This window comes from Asparagus officinalis, chromosome 7 (assembly GCF_001876935.1).
Source record: "Asparagus officinalis chromosome 7, Aspof.V1, whole genome shotgun sequence".
In the NCBI taxonomy this organism is placed as follows: Eukaryota; Viridiplantae; Streptophyta; class Magnoliopsida; order Asparagales; family Asparagaceae; genus Asparagus; species Asparagus officinalis.
In genome coordinates this window covers 97,672,287-97,699,290 of record NC_033800.1, presented here as the reverse complement: position 1 = coordinate 97,699,290, position 27,004 = coordinate 97,672,287, and the positions used below count along the sequence as shown (strand labels likewise).

Below are 27,004 nucleotides of genomic sequence, written 5' to 3'. Positions count from 1 at the left end.
TTCAAGTTGCTTGATTTAAAATATTTTCCAAGACCATATATACAATTATAAAACATTTATTAGTTTTTTTTTAACTCTTTCTTTCTTGGTGATTTTTTTTTCTACTTTAACGGGCTTTCTAAGTGACCATTTAACGAGTTTTGGGCCAATGGATCCCAACCCAAATGGGCTTAGGTCATTAAGTATGGAAATACTCATTGGGCTTAATTACTCGGTCAACTTAGGCTTTATAAGATAAAATCACCTTGAATTCAAGAGTTTTTTTTTGTGCCCATTTTTCGCACTCTTCTTTTGTAATTTTTTTTTGTATGTATATATATTTTGAAAAAAATATGTAAATCAAGACACTTTGAAAAATTATTTTTAACTTTAAGCTAAGCATGCAAAAATTTTATTATTTTAAATAAAAGTCCAAGTCAAGGCTTAAGTAAAGTATACTACTTTGAAAATTATTTCTTAAGAAATTTATTTAGAGTTATCACAAAAGGTGAACTTAAGTAAATAACTAACTAGGGATTAGAAAATTTTAAATTTATCAAATAAATCAATTATTACATAACTCTATCAATTTGGCAAGTGATGATATTTTTATAATTTTTTTTAAGGAAAAAGGGAAAAAATGTAACTAAAAATGTAAAATAAAGAGGAAAAAAAAACTAATTCCCACCCCCACACCTAATTTTTGCATTGTCCTCAATGCAAACTCTATGATGCATAAAGTAAAGCAGATAAGAAGTGAAGCACTTACATTTGGTCGGCTGATAAAAATCTGCAATTACCTTTGGTCTGAGGAGGATGAAAACAAAAATTTATTCTTTTTTCTTTTTTTTCTTTTAAGAAGTGAAGCACTTACATTTGGAAACTGAATAAGAAACTCTCACATGAGAGAAGAATAAATTCTTTTTATTATTCTGAAATAAACAAAATAAACAATGTAAAATGAAATATTCAACATGAAGAGTTCATGTTCTACATTGACTCCTACCTTACTGTTGAAAATTCTTCCCCGGATTTTAAACAAATTCAGAATGATATAATTAATAATGTGAATTTTCAAGCATTTCGGGGTGTTCTGTAATTCATGCAACAAGGTAAGGTAGGTATTATTGGTGTCATGTATTTTGTATTTCTTAATGAACTTAGACTCTTGTACTGTGAAGTTTTGTTTTCTAACAACCAATTCTTCTATGAAGTTCTGAAAATTTGGTTGTTGATTATTCTCCAAGAAATTTTTCTTTAATAATTTTCTCAACCCCAGGATTCATGGTTGATGTGTAAAAATTTGGTTGTTGTTTATTTTCCAAAAATCTTAGTTCATCAAGAAAGAGTTTTTCAAAATTCAGTTCAAAACAGCAATTGTCCAACACAATTTCTTTATTTTGACAAACCCGATCTGCTTCTCCTAATATTTTTAGCTCCTCACCGAAAATTTCCTCAAAACTTAGATCTGACTCTTCTTCTTCTTCCCTCGGTCTTTCCTGAATTGAATTATCAGGGGAAGAATGAATTGGAACAAGAATTTGGCTTAAAGGTGTTCTTTCCTGATTATCGACCTGTTTTCCTGACTGTAGTGCATTCATTTGAGTGTCCTTAGGATTGACCACGGGTTGACTCAGAATTTCTCCTTCCTCTACTTCACTTATGGCACTAGCTAGTTGATCAATATGGGTTTCTAATCTAGCTAGGGCTTGAGTGTTAGAGTTAAGTATGAGTTCGGTTGATTGCATAAAGGAGTTCATCGTGTAGGATGTTTGAGTTAACATATCCGTGGCTAGTGTGGAGGCCTTAATAATGATTTCAAAACCTTTTTCCAAAAAATTGAGACGTTCATCATGATCTGTATCAAGAGGAGTGTGAGTTACAACTTGATGATGAGGAGACTGATTTTGATGTGACAGATTGGGTTGTTGAAATTGTGGATGAGAATTGAAAGGAACTGTATTACCCCTAGGACAATGTTGGTTCAAAGAGGGAGTGAAGTTTTAAGTTCCAGAGTGGTTTTCCTGATTCCATACAATGTTTGTGTAACTTGCCCAACCTGGGTTGTAGGTTGGAAAAAATGGATCATTTACCGAATACTGATATGGACTCTCTACAAACTCCCGGACTTCATTGGAAATTTCAATCCTATTGGGATAACATAAATTTTGAAAAACTTGTGGATTAGCCATTTGTTCAAAATGAATTTGTTGATGTGTATTGTCCCTAATCCACGTTTTGCATGCACCAAAAACAATTACTTTTTATATAATTTTTTTTTGTTTTGGAAAAATAAAAGTTAGTTTTTTTTGAAGAAAAAGGAAAAACAAATAAAAAACAATCACTTTTCAATCATGCTAACTCTAGGGTTAAGCCTAACTCAGCTAGACCAACTCCTAGTGTTTCCTAGACCTGAGTCTATCTGGAAAGGGAGCAACCGGTCTAAATCTATCAAAAGCAGGCTCAGGTTCGGGTTCAGGTTCTTGGTCATCTGAGGGGAGTGATTGTTGAATAGATTCATCAGAAGGAGAAGGAGAAGGAATTTGTACAGGATCAAGAGTTTGACTTGGCGGAGTTCTCACTTGATTATCGACCTGTCTACCTGACCGAAGTGAATGGATTGCATTCACTTGAGCTTCATAGGATGAACTGCATCCTGTGTTATTAGGGTTGACCACGGGTTGACTCGGAAATTTTCCTTTCTCTCTTTCACTCACGGCACTAGCTAGTTGACCAAGTTGGGATTCTAATCTAGCTATAGCTTGAGTGTTGGAGTTGAGCATTTGTCCGGTTGATTGCATGAAGGAATTCAACGTGCTAGATGTTTGAGTCAACATATTCGTGGTTTGAGTAGAGGCCTTAATTATGGTTTCTAAACCCCTTTCCAAGACATTGAGACGTTTATCTTGATCTGGATTGTGAGGAGTTTGAATTACAGCTTGATGAGGAGGAGACTGATTTTGATACGGCAGATTGGGTTGTTGAAATTGTGAATGAGAATTGAATGGAACTGTGTTTCCCCTAGGAAAATGTTGGGTCGAAGCGGGAGTGAAATTTTGAGTTCCGGGAGAATTTCCTAGATTCCATGCAAAGTTGGGATGATTTCTCCAACCTGGATTGTAGGTTGGAGAAAATGGATCATTTCTAGGGTGCTGGAATGCAGCGTTCATCTGTTCTATTGCGTTGTTATTTCCTAGGAGAGGGCATTCCTCTGAAACGTGGGTAGGAGACTGACAATTATGACATCCTGGGAAAGAAACATGATTGAGTTGAGCTGGAGCTCGTTCCTTAATTTCTAAGGCTTCTAACCTCCGCAGAATTGTCGCCATCTTCGCTTCAGAAGCAATGTTTGACTCCAAGGAAAGACCACTAGACTTAGAATGGGGAACTGATGAAACCCTGTCATCGCACTGTTCCCATTGCATTGTTTTTTCAGAAAGACTCTCCAAAAACTCCCAAGCTTCATCAGCATTTTTCCTCATAAAATCCCCGTGGCACATTGATTCTAAGGAAGTTTTTGCAGAATAATCTAATCCCTCATAAATTATTTGGCACAATCGCCATTTCTCTAAACCGTGATGAGGACATTGGATGAGAAGATCTTTAAATCGGTCAAAATACTTCCAAAAAGGTTCTCCCGGGATAATTTTAAAGTTTTGAATGCTGTTCCTAAGCTTTACCGTTTTATGAATAGGAAAAAATTTCTTAAGAAAAACGGTGACAAATTCATCCCAAGTTGAGATGGAATTTGTTGGTAAGCTGTACAGCCATTTTTTAGCTTTATCCTTAAGAGCAAATGGAATAAATCTAAGCTTAACCGCATCTTCATTTAATTCTCTCATTTTAATCATAATACACACTTCCTCAAATTCCGAAATAAAAATATATGCGTCTTCTGTTTCATTACCAAGGAATTTGGGAAGCATGTTTATGTATTGCGGTCTAAGCTCAAAACTTATTCCATTTGTTTCGGGGAGCCTAATGCATGAGGGGATTGCATTCCTAATGGGATAGCACATATCATGAAGAACGGGTGGATTAGGATGCTCCATTTCTATGATTGGTTCAAAGCGAATTAATCGATGTGTATTATCCCTAATCCACTGTTGCATACACCAAAATATTTCTTTTTATTTTTTTTCTTAAATTAGTTTTTTTTTTGAGAAGATAAAGAAAAAGAAAAATCCTAACTGAAACAAATCAAAACAATCACTTTTCAATCAACTCTAATTCTAGGGTTTAGCCTAACTCAACTAGACCAGCTCCTAACCAAAAACTCCTACAGTGAAAAGATCAAAGTTTTACCCAGGTAGTTAGCCAGGTAAGGATAGTACTAGAGGGTGATCAAAGATCAATTAAGTACCTCTTTCCTTGCGGAGCGCTTTACGCAACCCCTAAACCTTGCCTTAGACACCAACTAATCTGAGAAAACTTAAACCGGTTCACTTAAGGATTTCTTGTTCCTTATTGAGCTCGAATCCTTAGGGGCCAACGTCTAATGAGTTTTATTCGGCTTGGGTGGTGTAGTGAGGAATTAGTGATTTTTGGGCTAAGGAAAGGGTGATGAAATCCCTCACCTTATCTTGATTATGGGGTTTTGCCCTTAAAAATATTTTTAAGTGTGTGCCAAATCAAGATGCTCAAATCACTTGGTGAATTCCTACACTATATGAAATGCAACCCTATGAATTAAAAGCAACTAAAAAGGATGGAAAAGAAAAATCTTTTTTTTAATTAGGGTTAACAATCAAACAAATGAGAAGGGAGGATTTGTTTGAATTTATTATCTTGTTAGTAAATGTCAAAGTGGAGGATGAATTTTATTATGGTCAACAAAAAATAAAAATCTCTTTTTTTTTTAAGTCCTAATCTCTAATTGTGAAGAAGTAGCTAAAGGGTGGAATTAAAAACTAGAAAGAGGACTTACCTGAAAGCAAATCTTCAAATCCTAGCTCTCCAATCCGCGATCTTCAAGCTCTAAGCGTTTCCTTCACAAAAAACACACAAGTTAAAGAACCAAAATAATTAAAACCTACTTAAGCACCTTCCCCGGCAACGGCGCCAAAAACTTGATGCGGCATAAACATGTACCAAAAAAGTTGCAAGTACACAACCGTGTTAAGTTATAGTATTTAAGATATCGATCCTACGAGGAAGGTGTTTTGTAGGAGAAAATATAAAATTGGTTCTTATGTTGTGTGCGTGACAAGTAGGAGTGATAAGTGAATGTGATTGTGAAGAGATTGAGAGAATGAAAATGGTGTGTGAATAGGTGCAAAGTGTAAGTGAGAGTGGATTTGAAAAAGAATGAGTATGATCAATAAGGTGAGAAGGAAAAATGAATAAAATCAAGAAACAAAAATAAAAAAAATCAAGAATGAAGAACAAAAATCTAGTGGATTCAATTATAGATATGGGTAATCTACAATTGAACCCACTTCTTAGAAAATGATGATTCCCTAGAAGGTTCTAGCCTAAATGTGAATCAAACAAAATAAAAATAAACAAAAAAAGAAAAACTATACACAAGAGGGTTCTAGCCTCAAGGTGAATAGTATAAGAAATTAAAATCTAACTACAAAATAAATTATAAAATCTAATTACAAAATAAAATTGTAAGAATTAAATGCAAGAAAATAAATCTACTCTATAAGCATGAAATAAATCTAAGGCAAGAGGGTTCTATAAATCTAAAGCAAGAGAGTTCTAGCCTCTTAGCTATTTAAACAAGAAAATAAAATCTAACTACAAGCATTAAAGAAATTACTAAAAAGAAATAAAAGAGAAAAGAAATGCAAACCTTCAAATTGCTCTTCATCTCCATCCTCATCATTCAACAAGAGGAGAAAGAACAAATTTAAAGAGGAAAAAATTATTTTTATTAATTGCAACTAAAGTTACAATTTTTGGAAGGCCTTCTCAATTAAGAGTAGCCCTCCTCTCCAAAAGGGGTTATAAAAATTTTCACACCCTTAACCCCTCACTCTCTACCCTTATTTATAGTAATCTTTAATGAATATGAGCCATTAGATTTGTCTTGAGCCCCAAGTAACAATCTCCACCTTTGAATTGATTTTCCAATCTTCATTTGATTTTCCAAGGCCCAATCTTCATTAAATTGATTTTCAAAATGAAAGCAGCAACAAGCAGCGGCTCAGCTGAAAATTCGGTCTTCATTTGAGTAAGAAATTAATTTTCATTCATGATTTTCGGCCCAGCAACTCATTCATGATTTTCGGCCCAGCAACTCATTCATGCAGCAAAGGTCCAGAGCTCATTTGATTTTCAAAAATCATTTCCATTTGGTTTCGGCCCACTCAAGCATTATCAAAGCATTTGATTTTCGAAGTCAAAAATCCAAGCAAGCCCAAGTAACCGGCCCCTTCATGTGAATTAAAGCCAATGTCCCTTTGTCCAGCAGCTGGTCTTCAATGCTTTTAAATTTCAAAAATCAACTCCGGTCCACTTTTGAACATGCAGCAATCAAGTTTGATTTTGCAATCTTTTACATAAAAGCCCACTTTATTCTAACTATTTGCATCCAAGTCCAAATCCGGTTCCTTGCACACATGTGATTTTCAAAAATTAATTCTCTTATTTCTTCATTTACTCAAGGGTCTTTGTTGAGAGATGGGATTTTTGGGATTTTATTTTTTATTAACCTACAATTAAAGATAAAAGCAATTATTAGTGCTGTATTTATTCATATAAAATAGATAATGAGGGTATAAAATTGTAATAAAAAAATTGTAATAAAAATATGATTATCAAAGGTTGAAACAAAAGAGAGGATTTCACAAATCCTAAAAATATATTATTTGTTTATAATTTAGGGATTCAATATCCCAAAATTAATTTTGAAACAAACAAAGTTTATGGAATCTCAAAACTCAAAAAGAATACTTTTTACATCCCAAAACTTGAAATCCACCTTATATCCCAAAAAAAAAAAAAAACAAACACCCCCTTAACGAGTCTCTTACCCTCAGAAGCTTTATTTATCAAAAAAAAAAAAAGAAGAAAGAAAGAAAGAAAAGTTATCTTATCTTTCTCCAAGGGTAAAAGAGTCAGATAAATTTCACTCTGGCGTTATATTTGCAACAATAGAAGTAGAACTACATGAGGTCTTGTTGTGCGCGTCGCGGAAGCGTGACAACCAAACGGGCGTGCTTCGAGAACCAAATCAAACAAACGTCGAGATAAAGGCCAAACAAATCAAAACATGGTACAAATCCAAACACAATAGTTTTACGTGGTTCGGTAAGTTGCCTACGTCCACGAGGCAAAAAAGGGGATGTGGTTTTTACTAATAGAGAAAGAGTACAAACTGAGATTACAAATCACTCGAAGGAACAAACTAATCTCACCAACAAGCTCTTAATCTCTCCAAACAAAACCCTAAACAAATAGCTCAGAAAATACCTCTTTTCTGTGCTCCAAATATCCCCAATTTTTCTTCTCCTCCAAATTCTCTCTTCCAATTGTTCCATATATATTGAAATCCTAAAATCATAAACATACTAGGAATTCTAAACCAAAAACCAAATCAAATTAGGAATCCTAATAACCTATTACCAAAATAGATTAGGAATCCTAATAACCTCATGTTACCAAAATAGATTAGGAATCCACTATCCAACAATTCTCCACCTCAGCGAAGTTTTTTCAAAACTGAGCCAACACCGACCAAACCAAATGCCTCACTTGTTTTGTCCAGTACGAAGTGAAACGATCCACAACAACGGACTCAATCCACAACAAGTCGAGACCCAAACGGGAGTGCGAACACTCACCCAAACATCGGTATCTACTCACCAAAGCGGCTGCATCATAAAGACTGCCTATGTATCCTCTTGCCCAAGGAATCAAGCCTTCACGTAGTTCACCCAGCTGCATCATAAAGACTGCCTATGTATCCTCTTGCCCAAGGAATCAAGCCTTCACGTAGTTCACCCAATAGCCTCCAAAGGCCCTCAATCCAACCTGCGGCTGATAGCATCACCAACGGCCCCATACTGAAGCGATCCAAACACCTCCACCTGAGGTGAAACAATGGCCATATCCAGACTACATCCATCAGCTGTACTCGAATCAATCAACCTATCATATGCATCCAAATCAACACGATTCCCAATCTGTGTCACATCAGTTGGAATCCTAAATGATGCAGTATGATCTGGAGTTTCCTCCCAATGTGGAGTAGCATCACTCTCCACCCGCTGCGATGTCCCAAAGATCTGATCATCACTCTCCACCTGCCGAGAGTCAAACGTGACATGCCTGCTCAGAACAAAGTCAGAAGCCAATACCTGATAATCAAACACGCCTCTGAATCCCAAATGTGCTATCGGATCAAATCTCACATCCACGATGTGACCGAGTGCTGGGTAGCCAAACATCCGACACAACCCAAAATCTGAAGCAGCTCCACCAGATCCCATATCTATACATGCAGCAGTCGGTAACCTATACATGAGACGGCCCAAACATGTCGTAGCCTGCACACCAATGCCAATGCTCGACATCAAACGCCGATCCTCCTCCAGAAAGGAACAGCTACCCAAGTTTGCCATCTCGCCTTGTCGCCTCAAAGTTTCCACACCAATGAAGTGTCTCCTATTGCCGTGAGCTCGGCACAAATACAGTAGGTCCCTCTTGTACCTCCTTCTACAACCAGAATGAAGTACCTTCACCTTACTCCCAATACACTTCTTCAACTGTTGTTGACTACTAGGACTTCAAAACCAACAGGATTTAGTTGCAACCCACAAATGCCTAGTACAATCTCTAACATAGGAAACCAAAATACCAATTTACCTTCCAATGATGCCTCCTTGGAAGGCCCCTAAATGCCTGAATGAACACCAAATAGAAGAACCCTCAATCATTAAATAGAAGTGTCAAACTCCACATCGGTCTCCTTGCTCATACCAACGTGCTCAAAAGGACTTCAATATGCAGTTCAAGAGCACTTCTCAATAATCCAATGCACCGTATCAATAAACAAATAACCCAGCCTCAAATCCTTCCATCTCGGCCAACTATCTCAAAGCACCAACAAATGAAGAATAGATCCAAACTGATAAAGGAGAGAATTTTACCTCCAAATAAAACCCTAACAAGAGTCTCCAAACGATCTCACCCCGCACGACGGCAACGAGATCCACAAATAGGAAAAATCTCACCTTTATCTCCAAACGAAGCCCTCGAAGAGCCTACAAAGCGATCTACTCCTCCAAATAGCCCAAGCGCCAACAAACCAATGCGGAATAAACGAAGAATAGATCCAAACTAAAAAAGATAGAGTCTTTACCAAAAAGATCCCACATTTCTCACCAAACGAAGCCCTAGCCGAAAAGCCCTAGCCGAACTTCCAAATTGATCTACTCCTCCAACCAAGACAAAACCCTAGATCTAAAATCTGGAACTCTGATACCAATTGTTATGCGCGTCGGGGAAGCGTGACAACCAAACGGGCGTGCTTCGAGAACCAAATCAAACAAACGTCGAGATAAAAGCCAAACAAATCAAAACATGGCACAAATCCAAACACAATAGTTTTACGTGGTTCGGCAAGTTGCCTACGTACACGGGGCAAGAAAAGGGAAGATGTTTTTACTAATAGAGAAGGAGTACAAACTGAGATTACAAATCACTCGAAGGAACAAACTAATCTCACCAACAAGCTCTTAATCTCTCCAAACAAAACCCTAAACAAATAGCTCAGAAAATACCTCTTTTCTGTGCTCCAAATATCCCCAATTTTTCTTCTCCTCCAAATTCTTTCTTCCAATTGTTCCATATATATAGAAATCCTAAAACCATAAACATATTAGGAATTCTAAACCAAAAACCAAATCAAATTAGGAATCCTAATAACCTATTACCAAAATAGATTAGGAATCCTAATAACCTCATGTTACCAAAATAGATTAGGAATCCACTATCCCTCATGTTACCAAAATAGACTAGGAATCCTAATAACCTCATGTTACCAAAATAGACTAGGAATCCTAATAACCTCATGTTACCAAAATAGACTAGGAATCCTAATAACCTCATGTTACCAAAATAGATTAGGAATTCCCTATCCAACAGGTCTATCCACAATCAGGTGACAATAGAAGGGGTCAATCAGCGATTAACACAAAAGAAAAAATAATGATAAAGGTTATAATAACAATAACAACATATAACTTTGAAATAAGACATATTTACTGGATTTCCTAATTAAAAAAGGCTTGCCAGTGATAACACGTCCATACAACAATATGATACATCACGCGAACAAACTGGTGGAAATCTCTTTCATTACAGATGATTCGTTACCTTCCTCCAGATAATTCAATGGCGTCTTGATTATAAATGGAGTCATCCCCCCAATCGAATCTCCGATGGAGGCGCTCGTATTCCTCGCGACGGTTGACCTCAACCTGCTGCCACTCTTCCCATCGCTCCGCCAACCCTTCCCCTTCCAACATCCTCACCACCTCCGACATCGAAGGCCGGTCCTCTGGCGTTGCCTGCGTGCAAAGAAGAGCCACTTGGATCACTTTCTCTACCTCTTCGATGTCATAGTTCTTGTTCAGGTTGCGATCGATGATGGCATCGAGGCGCTTCTCTCTTACCAGTTTCTTCACCTATTGGAGCAGAAAGCAAGAATGAGACATAATATATCAGTAAAAGATCAATTAGAAGTTGTATTGTTAGTAGAATTGGAATAGGGTAATGAATTTTAATATGACGTGAAAGAGTTTCTTCAGATGCAAATACTATCGTTCAGAAGAAAATGAAGCTGATTCCCTGACAGATTCGAAGAAAAAGTTGTTTCTAGTTAACAAAACACCACATCAAAAGAGTGGATAACATCAATTACTCAATCAAAGGATCGCCTTGTTATAACACTTCTATTGTCTAATCATTAACATAACATTTTTCATCATACCACATATTTGCATATCTTTGTGTTCTGACAGCACAAATAGTTAAGTCCCTTCTTCAGCACTATCCTACTAAAATTATCTGCTAAGCTGTTACTACATCTACTGAGGGAAAAGTAGAATGCAAATTTTATTTTTGAAAAATAGATATTTACTTAACTGGAAACCATAATTTTGAATTTAAGAAAAAGGGTTATTTGCACTTAAATACCCCAAAGTTTACCCCTTTTTAAAATTGACACTCCAAAGTTCCTTTTTTCAAAAAAGAAAAAAGAAAAAAAAGGAATTCAAAGTTCAACAAAATTTAACTGTGATATAGTAACTTAAAATTTTGTTATAGTTTGGGATATCAAGTTAAAATTTTAAGTTTGGGGTATCAAAGTTAAATTTTGTTGAACATTGGGGTACTTTTTGGGCAAAAGAAAACATTGGGCATCAAAGTTAAAAACAAGGTAAACATTGGGGTATTATTTTGGATAAAAAAGCACTTTGGGGTATCAAAGTTAAAACTAGAGTATAACTTTGGGGTATTTAGGTGTAAATAACCTGAGCAAAAACAACAAATTAAGAAGTTGCCACTATAACTTTTTCCCAAAAAATAAAAAAGAAAAAACTCAAACCCCAACAATATTTAACTTTTATACAGTAACTTAAATATTTGTTAAATTTATTTTTAGGTTTGGGGTATCAAGTTAAAATTTTAAGTTTGGGGTATCAAAGGTAGAATTTCTTGAACATTGGAGTACTTTTTGGGCAAAAGAAAACCTTGGGCATCAAAGTTAAAAATTAAGGCAAAACATGGGGGGATCTTTTTGGGCAAAAAAAAACTTGGGGTACCAAAGTTAAAACTAGAGTAAACTTGGGGTAATTAGGTGCAAATAACCTGAACAAAATCAACAAATTAAGAAGTTGCCAATATAGGTTGGAACAGAAAAATTTCTGCAGCGAAATTGTTTTTACCACTTTACCCACTGAAATTCCAACCAACACCTACTTACACAAGAAAGAAGACAACCAAAAAATAGGTGAGAATGATCTTACGTGATCAAGAAGTAACACATCATCTTCCTCCTCCAAGCGTGAAAAATCTATCGCACGTTGCCCTGTAACAAGTTCGAGAAGCGTAATCCCAAAACCAAAAACATCTGTCCTTTCAGATGATTTCCCAGTAGATAAATACTCAGGTGCTATGTGACCCATAGTCCCACGAACTTGAGTTGTTACCGAGCTTTTCCTTACATCCACCAACTTCGCTAAGCCAAAGTCACCAACTACCGCTTCAAAATCTTCATCAAGCAAAACATTTGCAGCTTTCACATCACGGTGAATAATCTTGGGATTGCAATGTTCATGAAGATATTCTAACCCACGAGCTGTTCCCAAAGCTACACGTTTTCTTGTAGGCCAATCCAACACTGGTTCACCGGGTTTAAAGTCTGCACTAGGTTTTAAACAATGAATGGTCATACTTTTCGAAATAAAGGTGCAATTGTAAAATCTATATCAGCCATAAGCCCAATACAACATATAACTTGCTGACAAAGCTACTAAAAGTCAATAGCAACTAAAGGAGCAGATACAAAATGAAGAACCGACGATATAAATGCACAAAATGTCTGACATTCCAGATGATGTGATAGAACTGCAAAATGGATTGGCAACAAACTATCAGTTTGTACAAATGTCCCTTTAATAAGTTGAGCAAAGTCATACTTGTAACATGTCCAAAATGAAAGAACATGCCTTACTGATATCTCAGCCACAAACATCAACAATAAAAGAAAGAAAAAGCAATAACTCAAGCTGAAGGAAAACTCTCAATGTGAGTCATTCTATAAATACTGTTAGTAGTTATTACAGCCTAGTAAACCAAACGAAAGTAGTGAATTTCTTCAAACCTATTAGCTTTTTTTCCTCTATTGTTATTTTATCATGCACACAAGAATTTGGCCTTCCAATTAGCCATCTGAGCTATGTCATGTCATAGCAGAAAATCAGACTAGTGATCTCCAATTTCAATGTTTTGCCAATAGTCTCTCTGATCTCACAAAATGTAATCATGGCATTTGCAGGAATTAAACTAAGAGATCTGAAGTTTACAGACAAAATAAAAGAGCATTTGGAATAAAGCTATGTTACCCAGGTACATCTATAGTTAAACCGTACCCATACTGGACACATACCCAACACGTTCCTATATCCAAACTTCATGGACATTCCTTGGAGATATGCATACATTAGTTTAAGACACATCATGTTTTTGAAACTTGTTTCTTGTTAGACTAGGGTCGGGTTTGTTTTAGCCAATACGCTTCGCATCATTTTTTTGAAACTCGTTACTTGTTAGACTAGAGTCGGGTTTGTTTTAGCCCATACCCAAATTCAAAATTACGATCTTGAAAGGTTATTTGAGTGTCTAGTCCAATTGACAATAAACATAATGAAAGAAACTTTAAATGTAACATGAATTTCAATTATAATTACACAGGAATTGAAAAACAATTAAGGATCTCATGTAAACTATTAATTTCAATATAAAAACATTCTACAAATTTGCCATGTCCTGTACCCACACCCGTACCTGTTTCCATGCAACTTAGGAATTGTAGAGAAGTAGAGAAAGGCCAAGATTATATATTATTTATCTAACTCTAACCTCTCTTAAATAGAGATTAAAAGGATATTACAAGATAAGTATGAGATAAAATCATATCTAATCATATCCATAATATCTCTCAATCATATATTCCTAATATCATATATTTCTATAATATATTCCTTAATACTCCCCCTCAAAGTGGAGCATGTATATCATACATGTCCAGCTTGTTACAAAAAAGTGCACACTCTAATATACGACGATGCGTCGAAGTAAACTTGACCTTCTTATTTTTTCACTTGGATGGCTTCAAATCAACTAATCCCCTCTAGGGTTCCACCAATCAAATAATCCTTCTAGGATCCAATAACAAATGATCCTTTTCAGGATCCACCAACAAATGATCCCTCCTTGAAGGATCCAACAGCAAATGATTTTTTCTAAGGATCCAACAATAAATAGTTCTTTTTAGGATCCAACAATAAATGATCCTTCCTTGAAGGATTCAACAACAAATGATCCTTCTTTAAAAAATCCGAAAACAAATGTAGAGGAAGAAGAAAGAGGTCTCTCTAGGATCAAGAACTTGGCTCTGATACCACGTAGAAAAATAGAAAAAGTCCAAGATTATGTTATTTATCTAACTCTAAATTCTCTCAAATAGAGGTTAGGAGGATATTACAAAATAGGTATGAGATAAAATCATATTCAATCATATCCCTAATATCTCTCAATCATATATTCCAAATATATTATTCCTAATATCATAGATTTCTATAATATATTCCTTAACAGGAATAAAGAGAAGACGAGGCTCAAAAAGCCCCATCTACATCCTCAAACAATCGTGTGTTACTATTCAGAAGTTCTCCAACTCCAACATGCTCTCAAGCTATCAAGGATAATAGAGAGGTATACATACTTTTAACGATGTCAGGAAAGACAAACATGAAGAGTCACAGGAAACAAATCTAGTTTAGGATGGTAGAATTGCTTGTGACTCATTGTTAGCTCATAATCCATAAGCTTGGGCTTTTTTGTAGTAACTGTTACTTAACACAATGCAAAGATTCAAAAGGCCAACAGTTTGCCCTAAATATTGACAATAGTTCTTCAACATTTCCCAGATGTTTTTAATATGCCTTTCCTACAAAACCATCCTTGTTGAGGAGGCCTTCCAGCCTCATAGCAGTCTATATATACTAGTTGCTCCACAGCTACTCAGAATAAGCTCCAGTCATTACCCTCCATCTAAGTAGAATGTGGAAAAAGCGATAACATTTAAAGGATTCACTAGCTCTAAGAGATACTCTGCTTTCTTAAAAACTGTAATAGCCAAAGGAAAGAATAAAGGAACTGCAATGTAGGGCAGTTTTGCTGCAATATATCCTAACTTAAAAAAGCTCTATCTATGAAATACTACAACTCATGCTGGAGAGAGTGAAATACCAACACAAGGGACTGAAATAAAGGCACAATCCTGCAAACATGAAAGCCTCATGGAAACAAAAATTACTTCAGGGAAACCGTGTCCTTCATAGAAGAATGCATGGATTTATTCAACAAGATAAAAGAGAAAGAACCATCTTTCTTTGTTATGCACGGCAAGCACCCTCTAACATTTATATAATTCATTTCATTGAAGAATCATAAGCCGCCATTAATTAATTACTTTTATTGTTCATTTTCTCCTTGTACGATAATAAGAAGGGAAATTACACTAAACCCCCAAGAACTTTCAGCATTTTGCAGTAAACACCCACTTACTTTCAAAATCGCACTAAACCCCCAATAACTTTTGGGATTGCAGAAAACCCCTACTAAGCTTTCGCGTTTTGCAAATAACCCCCATAAATTAGGAAAAAAACAACATAAAAGGCATTTTGAAGGAAAATTTCAGCAAAAAAAAATTAGGGTCCTGGACTCCAACCTAGGCACGGGCAAGAGAACAAATGACAAAAGACGAGATTTCTGTTTTTAGGGTTGAAAATATAAAAAAGGTCATAAAGGGTCTTTCTTCAAAATTTAGGTGTATTTTGGTCATTTTAAGTCATGTGAGTTGCATGTGCCATGTCAGATGTAACAATGTTAACTTGGGGGTTTCTTGCAAAAGTTATTGGGGGTTCAATGCGATTTTGGAAGTAATTGAGGGTTTACTGCAAATCGCTGAAAATTCTCGGGAGTGTAGTGTAATTTACACTCTAATAAGAATTTTAAATTTTCTTAGGTGCATGTTTCGTCATATATCCATCTGCAAGGTACAATAATAAGAAACTAAATTTCCCTAGGAAAACCTTGTTTTATATAACAATCTGCAAGGTACAATAGTACGAAACTTAAGGTGCAAGTTGCTTCAGTATACCCATCTGCAAGGTAGGATGGTGCTTTGTCCATTTTCATCAACACGGTCATTTTCAACAGATAATCATTGTTATTTAACTAATCATGTTCATGTCAGATAACTATCACATAATTCTAGATATATATTTCTCTCATTTCAAGTCATTTATCTTATGACATGTTGGCTCTGAAATTAAGAACCACTGAACAGGAATTTTCTGAGATAATTTGACCTATTTTAAAATTTTTAACTCATTTTTTATAACATGTTAATGCTCGCATTAAGAACCAACAAAGGGGATTTTTTTTTAAATAATATTTGACTCATTTAAAATTTTGAATTCGTATATATCCTAACGTGGTGATTCTCAACTCAAAGTGTAAAAGGCAAAAGAACAGTAATTACAAAGTAGAACTTAGAGAAAGTTTCTTCCAGAAAAATCTAGAAGTAAAACCTTCCCACAAAACCAATAATAAACTATTCCAACTGAACCCACTCCATTTATCTGACCAACAACATTTAGGCACCTAAACAAGAAAAGAACAAACAATTCGACTTTTCTCGTTTATACATCAAATGGAAATCAACTAAGAAACTAAAAAGCAGCATACTATAAAGACATGGAGCTCCAGTTAGTTGGCGATCGATGTTGCAGGCTACAGTGGCACTTTCTACTACAGAGGCCGAGTACATGGCCATGACGGAGGGAGTGAAGGAAGCATTGTGGTTGTGGGGTCTTCTAGACGATTTGGGAATTGAGCAGGAGAACGTGAACTTGTGGTGCGACAGTCAGAGTGCGATTCACTTGGCGAAGAATCAAGTTCATCATGCTCGTACCAAGCATATCGATGTCAGGTATCATTTCGTGCGGGACGTCATAGAGGAATGTGATATTTCTCTCATGAAGGTGCATACGAATGAGAATCCAGCAGACATGTTGACCAAGGTGGTCACAGGTAGCAAGTTTAAGCATTGCTTGGACTTGCTTCATATCAGCCCTTGTTGATTTGCCCAAGAAGGCATGGCCCTTCGGGGCGGTGATGGGATGAGGTGGAGACTATATGGAGAACAATTACAGAACTACGGTTAGTTTGATCCCGGTAGAGGGTACGTAGGCAGCCGCGGTAAAGTGACGCAGCTGGTCTGGCCTAGTTTAGCCGATGGATATCTCTCTAATGATGCTTGCGGTGTTCTTCTGGTATTCATCCAAAATTTAAGGTTTATCAAATGATGTACGAGGTGGAGAATTGTGAACGTGCGTGTGCCAGCCTGGCACAAATCACGTGTGCTCTATAGGCACCGAGTCCAGCGGGTAAAAGCAGGCCCAAGTTTCATTTTATAACCGCATCACTATATATAAATACCTATGTGTTTATCATCTAGGGTTTTTTGTGCGGGAACAGTGTGTGGGGAAAAGCTGCGGAAAAAAAAAAAGTGCAAAAGATTTATTTTTGCTTCTTTTCTTTTGGCGGCTGAGCATAGGTAATTGGGGTAGTTTTTTTGAGGAGAGGAAAACCAAAATAGATTAGGAATCCTAATAACCTCATGTTACCAAAATAGATTAGGAATCCACTATCCAACAGGTCTATCCACAATCAGGTGACAATAGAAGGGGTCAATCAGCGATTAACACAAAAGAAAAAATAATGATAAAGGTTATAATAACAATAACAACATATAACTTTGAAATAAGACATATTTACTGGATTTCCTAATTAAAAAAGGCTTGCCAGTGATAACACGTCCATACAACAATATGATACATCACGCGAACAAACTGGTGGAAATCTCTTTCATTACAGATGATTCGTTACCTTCCTCCAGATAATTCAATGGCGTCTTGATTATAAATGGAGTCATCCCCCCAATCGAATCTCCGATGGAGGCGCTCGTATTCCTCGCGACGGTTGACCTCAACCTGCTGCCACTCTTCCCATCGCTCCGCCAACCCTTCCCCTTCCAACATCCTCACCACCTCCGACATCGAAGGCCGGTCCTCTGGCGTTGCCTGCGTGCAAAGAAGAGCCACTTGGATCACTTTCTCTACCTCTTCGATGTCATAGTTCTTGTTCAGGTTGCGATCGATGATGGCATCGAGGCGCTTCTCTCTTACCAGTTTCTTCACCTATTGGAGCAGAAAGCAAGAATGAGACATAATATATCAGTAAAAGATCAATTAGAAGTTGTATTGTTAGTAGAATTGGAATAGGGTAATGAATTTTAATATGACGTGAAAGAGTTTCTTCAGATGCAAATACTATCGTTCAGAAGAAAATGAAGCTGATTCCCTGACAGATTCGAAGAAAAAGTTGTTTCTAGTTAACAAAACACCACATCAAAAGAGTGGATAACATCAATTACTCAATCAAAGGATCGCCTTGTTATAACACTTCTATTGTCTAATCATTAACATAACATTTTTCATCATACCACATATTTGCATATCTTTGTGTTCTGACAGCACAAATAGTTAAGTCCCTTCTTCAGCACTATCCTACTAAAATTATCTGCTAAGCTGTTACTACATCTACTGAGGGAAAAGTAGAATGCAAATTTTATTTTTGAAAAATAGATATTTACTTAACTGGAAACCATAATTTTGAATTTAAGAAAAAGGGTTATTTGCACTTAAATACCCCAAAGTTTACCCCTTTTTAAAATTGACACTCCAAAGTTCCTTTTTTCAAAAAAGAAAAAAGAAAAAAAAGGAATTCAAAGTTCAACAAAATTTAACTGTGATATAGTAACTTAAAATTTTGTTATAGTTTGGGATATCAAGTTAAAATTTTAAGTTTGGGGTATCAAAGTTAAATTTTGTTGAACATTGGGGTACTTTTTGGGCAAAAGAAAACATTGGGCATCAAAGTTAAAAACAAGGTAAACATTGGGGTATTATTTTGGATAAAAAAGCACTTTGGGGTATCAAAGTTAAAACTAGAGTATAACTTTGGGGTATTTAGGTGTAAATAACCTGAGCAAAAACAACAAATTAAGAAGTTGCCACTATAACTTTTTCCCAAAAAATAAAAAAGAAAAAACTCAAACCCCAACAATATTTAACTTTTATACAGTAACTTAAATATTTGTTAAATTTATTTTTAGGTTTGGGGTATCAAGTTAAAATTTTAAGTTTGGGGTATCAAAGGTAGAATTTCTTGAACATTGGAGTACTTTTTGGGCAAAAGAAAACCTTGGGCATCAAAGTTAAAAATTAAGGCAAAACATGGGGGGATCTTTTTGGGCAAAAAAAAACTTGGGGTACCAAAGTTAAAACTAGAGTAAACTTGGGGTAATTAGGTGCAAATAACCTGAACAAAATCAACAAATTAAGAAGTTGCCAATATAGGTTGGAACAGAAAAATTTCTGCAGCGAAATTGTTTTTACCACTTTACCCACTGAAATTCCAACCAACACCTACTTACACAAGAAAGAAGACAACCAAAAAATAGGTGAGAATGATCTTACGTGATCAAGAAGTAACACATCATCTTCCTCCTCCAAGCGTGAAAAATCTATCGCACGTTGCCCTGTAACAAGTTCGAGAAGCGTAATCCCAAAACCAAAAACATCTGTCCTTTCAGATGATTTCCCAGTAGATAAATACTCAGGTGCTATGTGACCCATAGTCCCACGAACTTGAGTTGTTACCGAGCTTTTCCTTACATCCACCAACTTCGCTAAGCCAAAGTCACCAACTACCGCTTCAAAATCTTCATCAAGCAAAACATTTGCAGCTTTCACATCACGGTGAATAATCTTGGGATTGCAATGTTCATGAAGATATTCTAACCCACGAGCTGTTCCCAAAGCTACACGTTTTCTTGTAGGCCAATCCAACACTGGTTCACCGGGTTTAAAGTCTGCACTAGGTTTTAAACAATGAATGGTCATACTTTTCGAAATAAAGGTGCAATTGTAAAATCTATATCAGCCATAAGCCCAATACAACATATAACTTGCTGACAAAGCTACTAAAAGTCAATAGCAACTAAAGGAGCAGATACAAAATGAAGAACCGACGATATAAATGCACAAAATGTCTGACATTCCAGATGATGTGATAGAACTGCAAAATGGATTGGCAACAAACTATCAGTTTGTACAAATGTCCCTTTAATAAGTTGAGCAAAGTCATACTTGTAACATGTCCAAAATGAAAGAACATGCCTTACTGATATCTCAGCCACAAACATCAACAATAAAAGAAAGAAAAAGCAATAACTCAAGCTGAAGGAAAACTCTCAATGTGAGTCATTCTATAAATACTGTTAGTAGTTATTACAGCCTAGTAAACCAAACGAAAGTAGTGAATTTCTTCAAACCTATTAGCTTTTTTTCCTCTATTGTTATTTTATCATGCACACAAGAATTTGGCCTTCCAATTAGCCATCTGAGCTATGTCATGTCATAGCAGAAAATCAGACTAGTGATCTCCAATTTCAATGTTTTGCCAATAGTCTCTCTGATCTCACAAAATGTAATCATGGCATTTGCAGGAATTAAACTAAGAGATCTGAAGTTTACAGACAAAATAAAAGAGCATTTGGAATAAAGCTATGTTACCCAGGTACATCTATAGTTAAACCGTACCCATACTGGACACATACCCAACACGTTCCTATATCCAAACTTCATGGACATTCCTTGGAGATATGCATACATTAGTTTAAGACACATCATGTTTTTGAAACTTGTTTCTTGTTAGACTAGGGTCGGGTTTGTTTTAGCCAATACGCTTCGCATCATTTTTTTGAAACTCGTTACTTGTTAGACTAGAGTCGGGTTTGTTTTAGCCCATACCCAAATTCAAAATTACGATCTTGAAAGGTTATTTGAGTGTCTAGTCCAATTGACAATAAACATAATGAAAGAAACTTTAAATGTAACATGAATTTCAATTATAATTACACAGGAATTGAAAAACAATTAAGGATCTCATGTAAACTATTAATTTCAATATAAAAACATTCTACAAATTTGCCATGTCCTGTACCCACACCCGTACCTGTTTCCATGCAACTTAGGAATTGTAGAGAAGTAGAGAAAGGCCAAGATTATATATTATTTATCTAACTCTAACCTCTCTTAAATAGAGATTAAAAGGATATTACAAGATAAGTATGAGATAAAATCATATCTAATCATATCCATAATATCTCTCAATCATATATTCCTAATATCATATATTTCTATAATATATTCCTTAATACTCCCCCTCAAAGTGGAGCATGTATATCATACATGTCCAGCTTGTTACAAAAAAGTGCACACTCTAATATACGACGATGCGTCGAAGTAAACTTGACCTTCTTATTTTTTCACTTGGATGGCTTCAAATCAACTAATCCCCTCTAGGGTTCCACCAATCAAATAATCCTTCTAGGATCCAATAACAAATGATCCTTTTCAGGATCCACCAACAAATGATCCCTCCTTGAAGGATCCAACAGCAAATGATTTTTTCTAAGGATCCAACAATAAATAGTTCTTTTTAGGATCCAACAATAAATGATCCTTCCTTGAAGGATTCAACAACAAATGATCCTTCTTTAAAAAATCCGAAAACAAATGTAGAGGAAGAAGAAAGAGGTCTCTCTAGGATCAAGAACTTGGCTCTGATACCACGTAGAAAAATAGAAAAAGTCCAAGATTATGTTATTTATCTAACTCTAAATTCTCTCAAATAGAGGTTAGGAGGATATTACAAAATAGGTATGAGATAAAATCATATTCAATCATATCCCTAATATCTCTCAATCATATATTCCAAATATATTATTCCTAATATCATAGATTTCTATAATATATTCCTTAACAGGAATAAAGAGAAGACGAGGCTCAAAAAGCCCCATCTACATCCTCAAACAATCGTGTGTTACTATTCAGAAGTTCTCCAACTCCAACATGCTCTCAAGCTATCAAGGATAATAGAGAGGTATACATACTTTTAACGATGTCAGGAAAGACAAACATGAAGAGTCACAGGAAACAAATCTAGTTTAGGATGGTAGAATTGCTTGTGACTCATTGTTAGCTCATAATCCATAAGCTTGGGCTTTTTTGTAGTAACTGTTACTTAACACAATGCAAAGATTCAAAAGGCCAACAGTTTGCCCTAAATATTGACAATAGTTCTTCAACATTTCCCAGATGTTTTTAATATGCCTTTCCTACAAAACCATCCTTGTTGAGGAGGCCTTCCAGCCTCATAGCAGTCTATATATACTAGTTGCTCCACAGCTACTCAGAATAAGCTCCAGTCATTACCCTCCATCTAAGTAGAATGTGGAAAAAGCGATAACATTTAAAGGATTCACTAGCTCTAAGAGATACTCTGCTTTCTTAAAAACTGTAATAGCCAAAGGAAAGAATAAAGGAACTGCAATGTAGGGCAGTTTTGCTGCAATATATCCTAACTTAAAAAAGCTCTATCTATGAAATACTACAACTCATGCTGGAGAGAGTGAAATACCAACACAAGGGACTGAAATAAAGGCACAATCCTGCAAACATGAAAGCCTCATGGAAACAAAAATTACTTCAGGGAAACCGTGTCCTTCATAGAAGAATGCATGGATTTATTCAACAAGATAAAAGAGAAAGAACCATCTTTCTTTGTTATGCACGGCAAGCACCCTCTAACATTTATATAATTCATTTCATTGAAGAATCATAAGCCGCCATTAATTAATTACTTTTATTGTTCATTTTCTCCTTGTACGATAATAAGAAGGGAAATTACACTAAACCCCCAAGAACTTTCAGCATTTTGCAGTAAACACCCACTTACTTTCAAAATCGCACTAAACCCCCAATAACTTTTGGGATTGCAGAAAACCCCTACTAAGCTTTCGCGTTTTGCAAATAACCCCCATAAATTAGGAAAAAAACAACATAAAAGGCATTTTGAAGGAAAATTTCAGCAAAAAAAAATTAGGGTCCTGGACTCCAACCTAGGCACGGGCAAGAGAACAAATGACAAAAGACGAGATTTCTGTTTTTAGGGTTGAAAATATAAAAAAGGTCATAAAGGGTCTTTCTTCAAAATTTAGGTGTATTTTGGTCATTTTAAGTCATGTGAGTTGCATGTGCCATGTCAGATGTAACAATGTTAACTTGGGGGTTTCTTGCAAAAGTTATTGGGGGTTCAATGCGATTTTGGAAGTAATTGAGGGTTTACTGCAAATCGCTGAAAATTCTCGGGAGTGTAGTGTAATTTACACTCTAATAAGAATTTTAAATTTTCTTAGGTGCATGTTTCGTCATATATCCATCTGCAAGGTACAATAATAAGAAACTAAATTTCCCTAGGAAAACCTTGTTTTATATAACAATCTGCAAGGTACAATAGTACGAAACTTAAGGTGCAAGTTGCTTCAGTATACCCATCTGCAAGGTAGGATGGTGCTTTGTCCATTTTCATCAACACGGTCATTTTCAACAGATAATCATTGTTATTTAACTAATCATGTTCATGTCAGATAACTATCACATAATTCTAGATATATATTTCTCTCATTTCAAGTCATTTATCTTATGACATGTTGGCTCTGAAATTAAGAACCACTGAACAGGAATTTTCTGAGATAATTTGACCTATTTTAAAATTTTTAACTCATTTTTTATAACATGTTAATGCTCGCATTAAGAACCAACAAAGGGGATTTTTTTTTAAATAATATTTGACTCATTTAAAATTTTGAATTCGTATATATCCTAACGTGGTGATTCTCAACTCAAAGTGTAAAAGGCAAAAGAACAGTAATTACAAAGTAGAACTTAGAGAAAGTTTCTTCCAGAAAAATCTAGAAGTAAAACCTTCCCACAAAACCAATAATAAACTATTCCAACTGAACCCACTCCATTTATCTGACCAACAACATTTAGGCACCTAAACAAGAAAAGAACAAACAATTCGACTTTTCTCGTTTATACATCAAATGGAAATCAACTAAGAAACTAAAAAGCAGCATACTATAAAGAAAATGGTAGAAGATATTTGACTCATTCAAAAAGTATGCATTCATTTATCTCATAACATGTAAATCTGAATGTCAAGAGTGTAAAAGGCAAACAAATTGGCCACTACTGACCTTCCATCAAAACCAATAATAATCCATTCCAACCTAAAATCTATTTCATTTATATGATCAACAACATGTAGGCATCTAAACATGAAAAACACGTACAATTCAACTTTTCTCGATGATACATCACAAAGCAAGGCAATCCAACGAGAAACTAAAAAGCAGCATATCAGAAAGAAAATGGTTACTTCGCATATAAACCGAGATCCAAACTGTTGAACACTTTAAATCTCACACACCAATTTTATAAGATATTGAAACATCTGAGACAGTACTTACAACCATGCAACATAGACGAGAAAACTCACAATAATTCAGTAGTTTTTTTTTTTTTTGCCATTCTAAATGTTATAAAACAAACATGAAAATAGACATTTTGCAATTTGAATGGCCTAAGACTGGATTCGCAATGAAGGTTGCAACTAAAGTAGCAGAGCTATGTTATCCGGATAGTTCTATCATGAAGCTGCACCCGTACCAGACACGTTCCTGTACTTAATTATATAATATATGCCTTTATTTAAAACACTTTTGTGAACGTGCGTGTGCCAGCCTGGCACAAATCACGTGTGCTCTATGGGCACCGAGTCCAGCGGGTAAAAGCAGGCCCAAGTTTCATTTTATAACCGCATCACTATGTATAAATACCTATGTGTTTATCATCTAGGGTTTTTTGTGCGGGAACAGTGTGTGGGGAAAAGCTGCGGAAGAAAAAAAAGTGCAGAAGGTTTATTTTTGCTTCTTTTCTTTTGGCGGCTGAGCATAGGTAATTGGGGTAGTTTTTTTGAGGAGAGGAAAAAGAGAGATTTTACAAAAGAGAGGTTTATTTCTTTTGGGTAAAAATTAGATCTTTTTCTTAGAGACGAGCTTGTGGATTGTACAAGTCGTCGGTGTTCTTCTCATAGTGGAATCTCCCCTCACCCCTCCCGTGGACGTAAGCAAGTTTGCCGAACCACGTAAATCTCGTGTATTTACTGTTTTCTGGGTGTTGGCTATTGCTTGTAGGTTCCCTCAATATTCGGTCTTAGAGCTGATGAGAGGAAGAGTGTATATTTCACTTTGATGAAATATATCACTTTTAATTCTTGTTTCCTTTGAGAAATAAGAATTTTTTATTTTTGCTTCTTTTCTTTTGGCGGCTGAGCATAGGTAATTGGGGTAGTTTTTTTGAGGAGAGGAAAAAGAGAGATTTTACAAAAGAGAGGTTTATTTCTTTTGGGTAAAAATTAGATCTTTTTCTTAGAGACGAGCTTGTGGATTGTACAAGTCGTCGGTGTTCTTCTCATAGTGAAATCTCCCCTCACCCCTCCCGTGGATGTAGGCAAGTTTGCCGAACCACGTAAATCTCGTGTATTTACTGTTTTCTGGGTGTTGGCTATTGCTTGTAGGTTCCCTCAATATTCGGTCTTAGAGCTGATGAGAGGAAGAATGTATATTTCACTTTGATGAAATATATCCCTTTCAATTCTTGTTTCCTTTGAGAAATAAAAATTTCATTATCTATTCTCGTTTCCTTTGAGAAACAAGAATATAGAGGTTGACTTGTGTTTTTGTGACAACAAAAGCCAGGGCTCTCTCTCAGGTGATATTACTTCCACGGCGGTGGGCGTGACTCTGCGCCCAACAATTGGTATCAGAGCTGTTAATCAGATTGGGAGTGGTGTAGCTTCTGGTTTGAGGTGGTGCTCGACAATTTCCTGAGAGAAGCAGATTTATTAATACAAGCGGAGAATGGCGTCAACAAGTAAAACAGTTAAAGTGGAAAAATACGAGATTGAAAAATTCAATGGGAAGAATGATTTTTCCTATTGGAGGATGCAGATGAAGAACACGTTGATTTCGCAGAAATTGCACAAAGCTTTGGCGGGAATTAGAAGAAGCACAAGGATATGTCGGATGAGGATTGGGAAGAGCTGGATCTGGAAGCACGGGCGTCGATTATCCTTTGCCTTGAAAGGGATGTAGCTTTCTTGGTAGATGAAGAGGAAACGGCTGCGGGCGTGTGGTCGAAGTTAGAAAGCACATTCATGACGAAGAGTCTAACGAACCGGATCTATTTAAAATCCAAATTGTATACTTGCAAGATGGAGGAGGGCTCATCAATCCGGGAATACATCAACAAGTTTGATAGGATTATATCGGACCTGAAGGACATCGATGTGACTGTAGAAGACGAGGATCAGGCCCTTCTACTACTTCTATCTCTGCCGAAGTCTTATGAGAACCTAGTGGCGTGCTTCAAATACGGTGAAGTTGGGCATTTCAAGGTCGACTGTCCTAACAAGAGAGTAGGTGGAAAAAAGAACAAGACCGAGAGAAGAGAAGGCAAGGAAGAGGCGAGTTATGCCTCGGAGGAAGGGAGCGATAAAGAATGCTATATTGTTACGGATGGTGAAAACATCTCCGGTAAGTGGATACTTGATTCGGATTGCTCTTACCACATGTGCCCAAACAGGAAGTGGTTTACTACCTATAGAAGCATTGATGGTGGAACCGTATTAATGGAGAATAACCATGCTTGTAAAATGGTGGGGCTCGGTGATATAAAAATCAAGATGCATGATGGAGTGGTCAGAACCCTAACGGACGTGCGGCACGTTCCCGACTTGCGGAAGAATCTTATCTTAGTGGGTGCATTGGACTCCGATGGCTGCAAGATTGTTACAGAGAAGGGAGTGAAGAAGGTTGTTCGAGGTTCCCTAACAGTGATGAAGGGTGTTCGTCACGGTAATCTATATACTCTCTCGGGTACGACGGTGACAGGAGATGCAGCGGTTGGAACTGAAGAAAGTGGTGGAGACCCATGTGAGCACACACGGTTATGACATAGGCGGCTTGGGCACATGTCAGAGAAGGGGTGGAGACCCATGTGAGCACACACGGTTATGACATAGGCGGCTTGGGCACATGTCAGAGAAGGGTCTAGATCTGCTTGGTAAGGAGGGCTTGCTGAAGAATCTGAAGAAACCTTACATGGATTTTTGTGAGGATTGTGTGTATGGAAAGGCGCACAAGGTCCAATTCTTAAAAAGCAATCACAAGAGCAGAGGTATACTA

The 27,004-nt window shown here is 36.3% G+C and overlaps 2 protein-coding genes across 4 annotated transcripts in view; both read right to left on the bottom strand.

Moving 5' to 3' along the window:
- Positions 10,305-12,967, bottom strand: LOC109847540 (probable LRR receptor-like serine/threonine-protein kinase At5g10290). The gene is made up of 3 exons (XM_020416772.1): positions 11,935-12,967; positions 11,757-11,802; positions 10,305-10,619 (listed from the first exon to the last, which is right to left on the bottom strand). The coding sequence occupies exons 1-3, from the start codon at positions 12,384-12,386 to the stop codon at positions 10,305-10,307; spliced, it is 813 nt and encodes a 270-aa protein (XP_020272361.1). The 5' UTR covers positions 12,387-12,967.
- Positions 17,460-27,004, bottom strand: part of LOC109848279 (probable LRR receptor-like serine/threonine-protein kinase At5g10290) — a 31,952-nt gene continuing 22,407 nt past the window's right edge. For all 3 annotated transcript variants that reach the window (XM_020417704.1, XM_020417706.1, XM_020417705.1), the window contains 2 exons: positions 19,326-19,720; positions 17,460-17,984 (listed from right to left, as the gene is read on the bottom strand). In XM_020417704.1, the coding sequence (XP_020273293.1) occupies positions 17,670-17,984; positions 19,326-19,720 (710 nt within the window). In that variant the 3' untranslated portion in view covers positions 17,460-17,669. The remainder of the gene's footprint in view (positions 17,985-19,325; positions 19,721-27,004) is intronic.

Coding starts and splice junctions, on each gene's coding strand:
- LOC109847540 (XM_020416772.1), bottom strand. CDS start 12,386: ATGACCATTCATTGTTTAAAACCTAGTGCAGACTTTAAACCCGGTGAA. Junction 11,803..11,934: donor TCATTCTCACCTATTTTTTG/GTTGTCTTCTTT, acceptor GATTTTGTTCAG/GTTATTTGCACCTAATTACC. Junction 10,620..11,756: donor TTACTCTAGTTTTAACTTTG/GTACCCCAAGTT, acceptor CTGCTCCAATAG/GTGAAGAAACTGGTAAGAGA.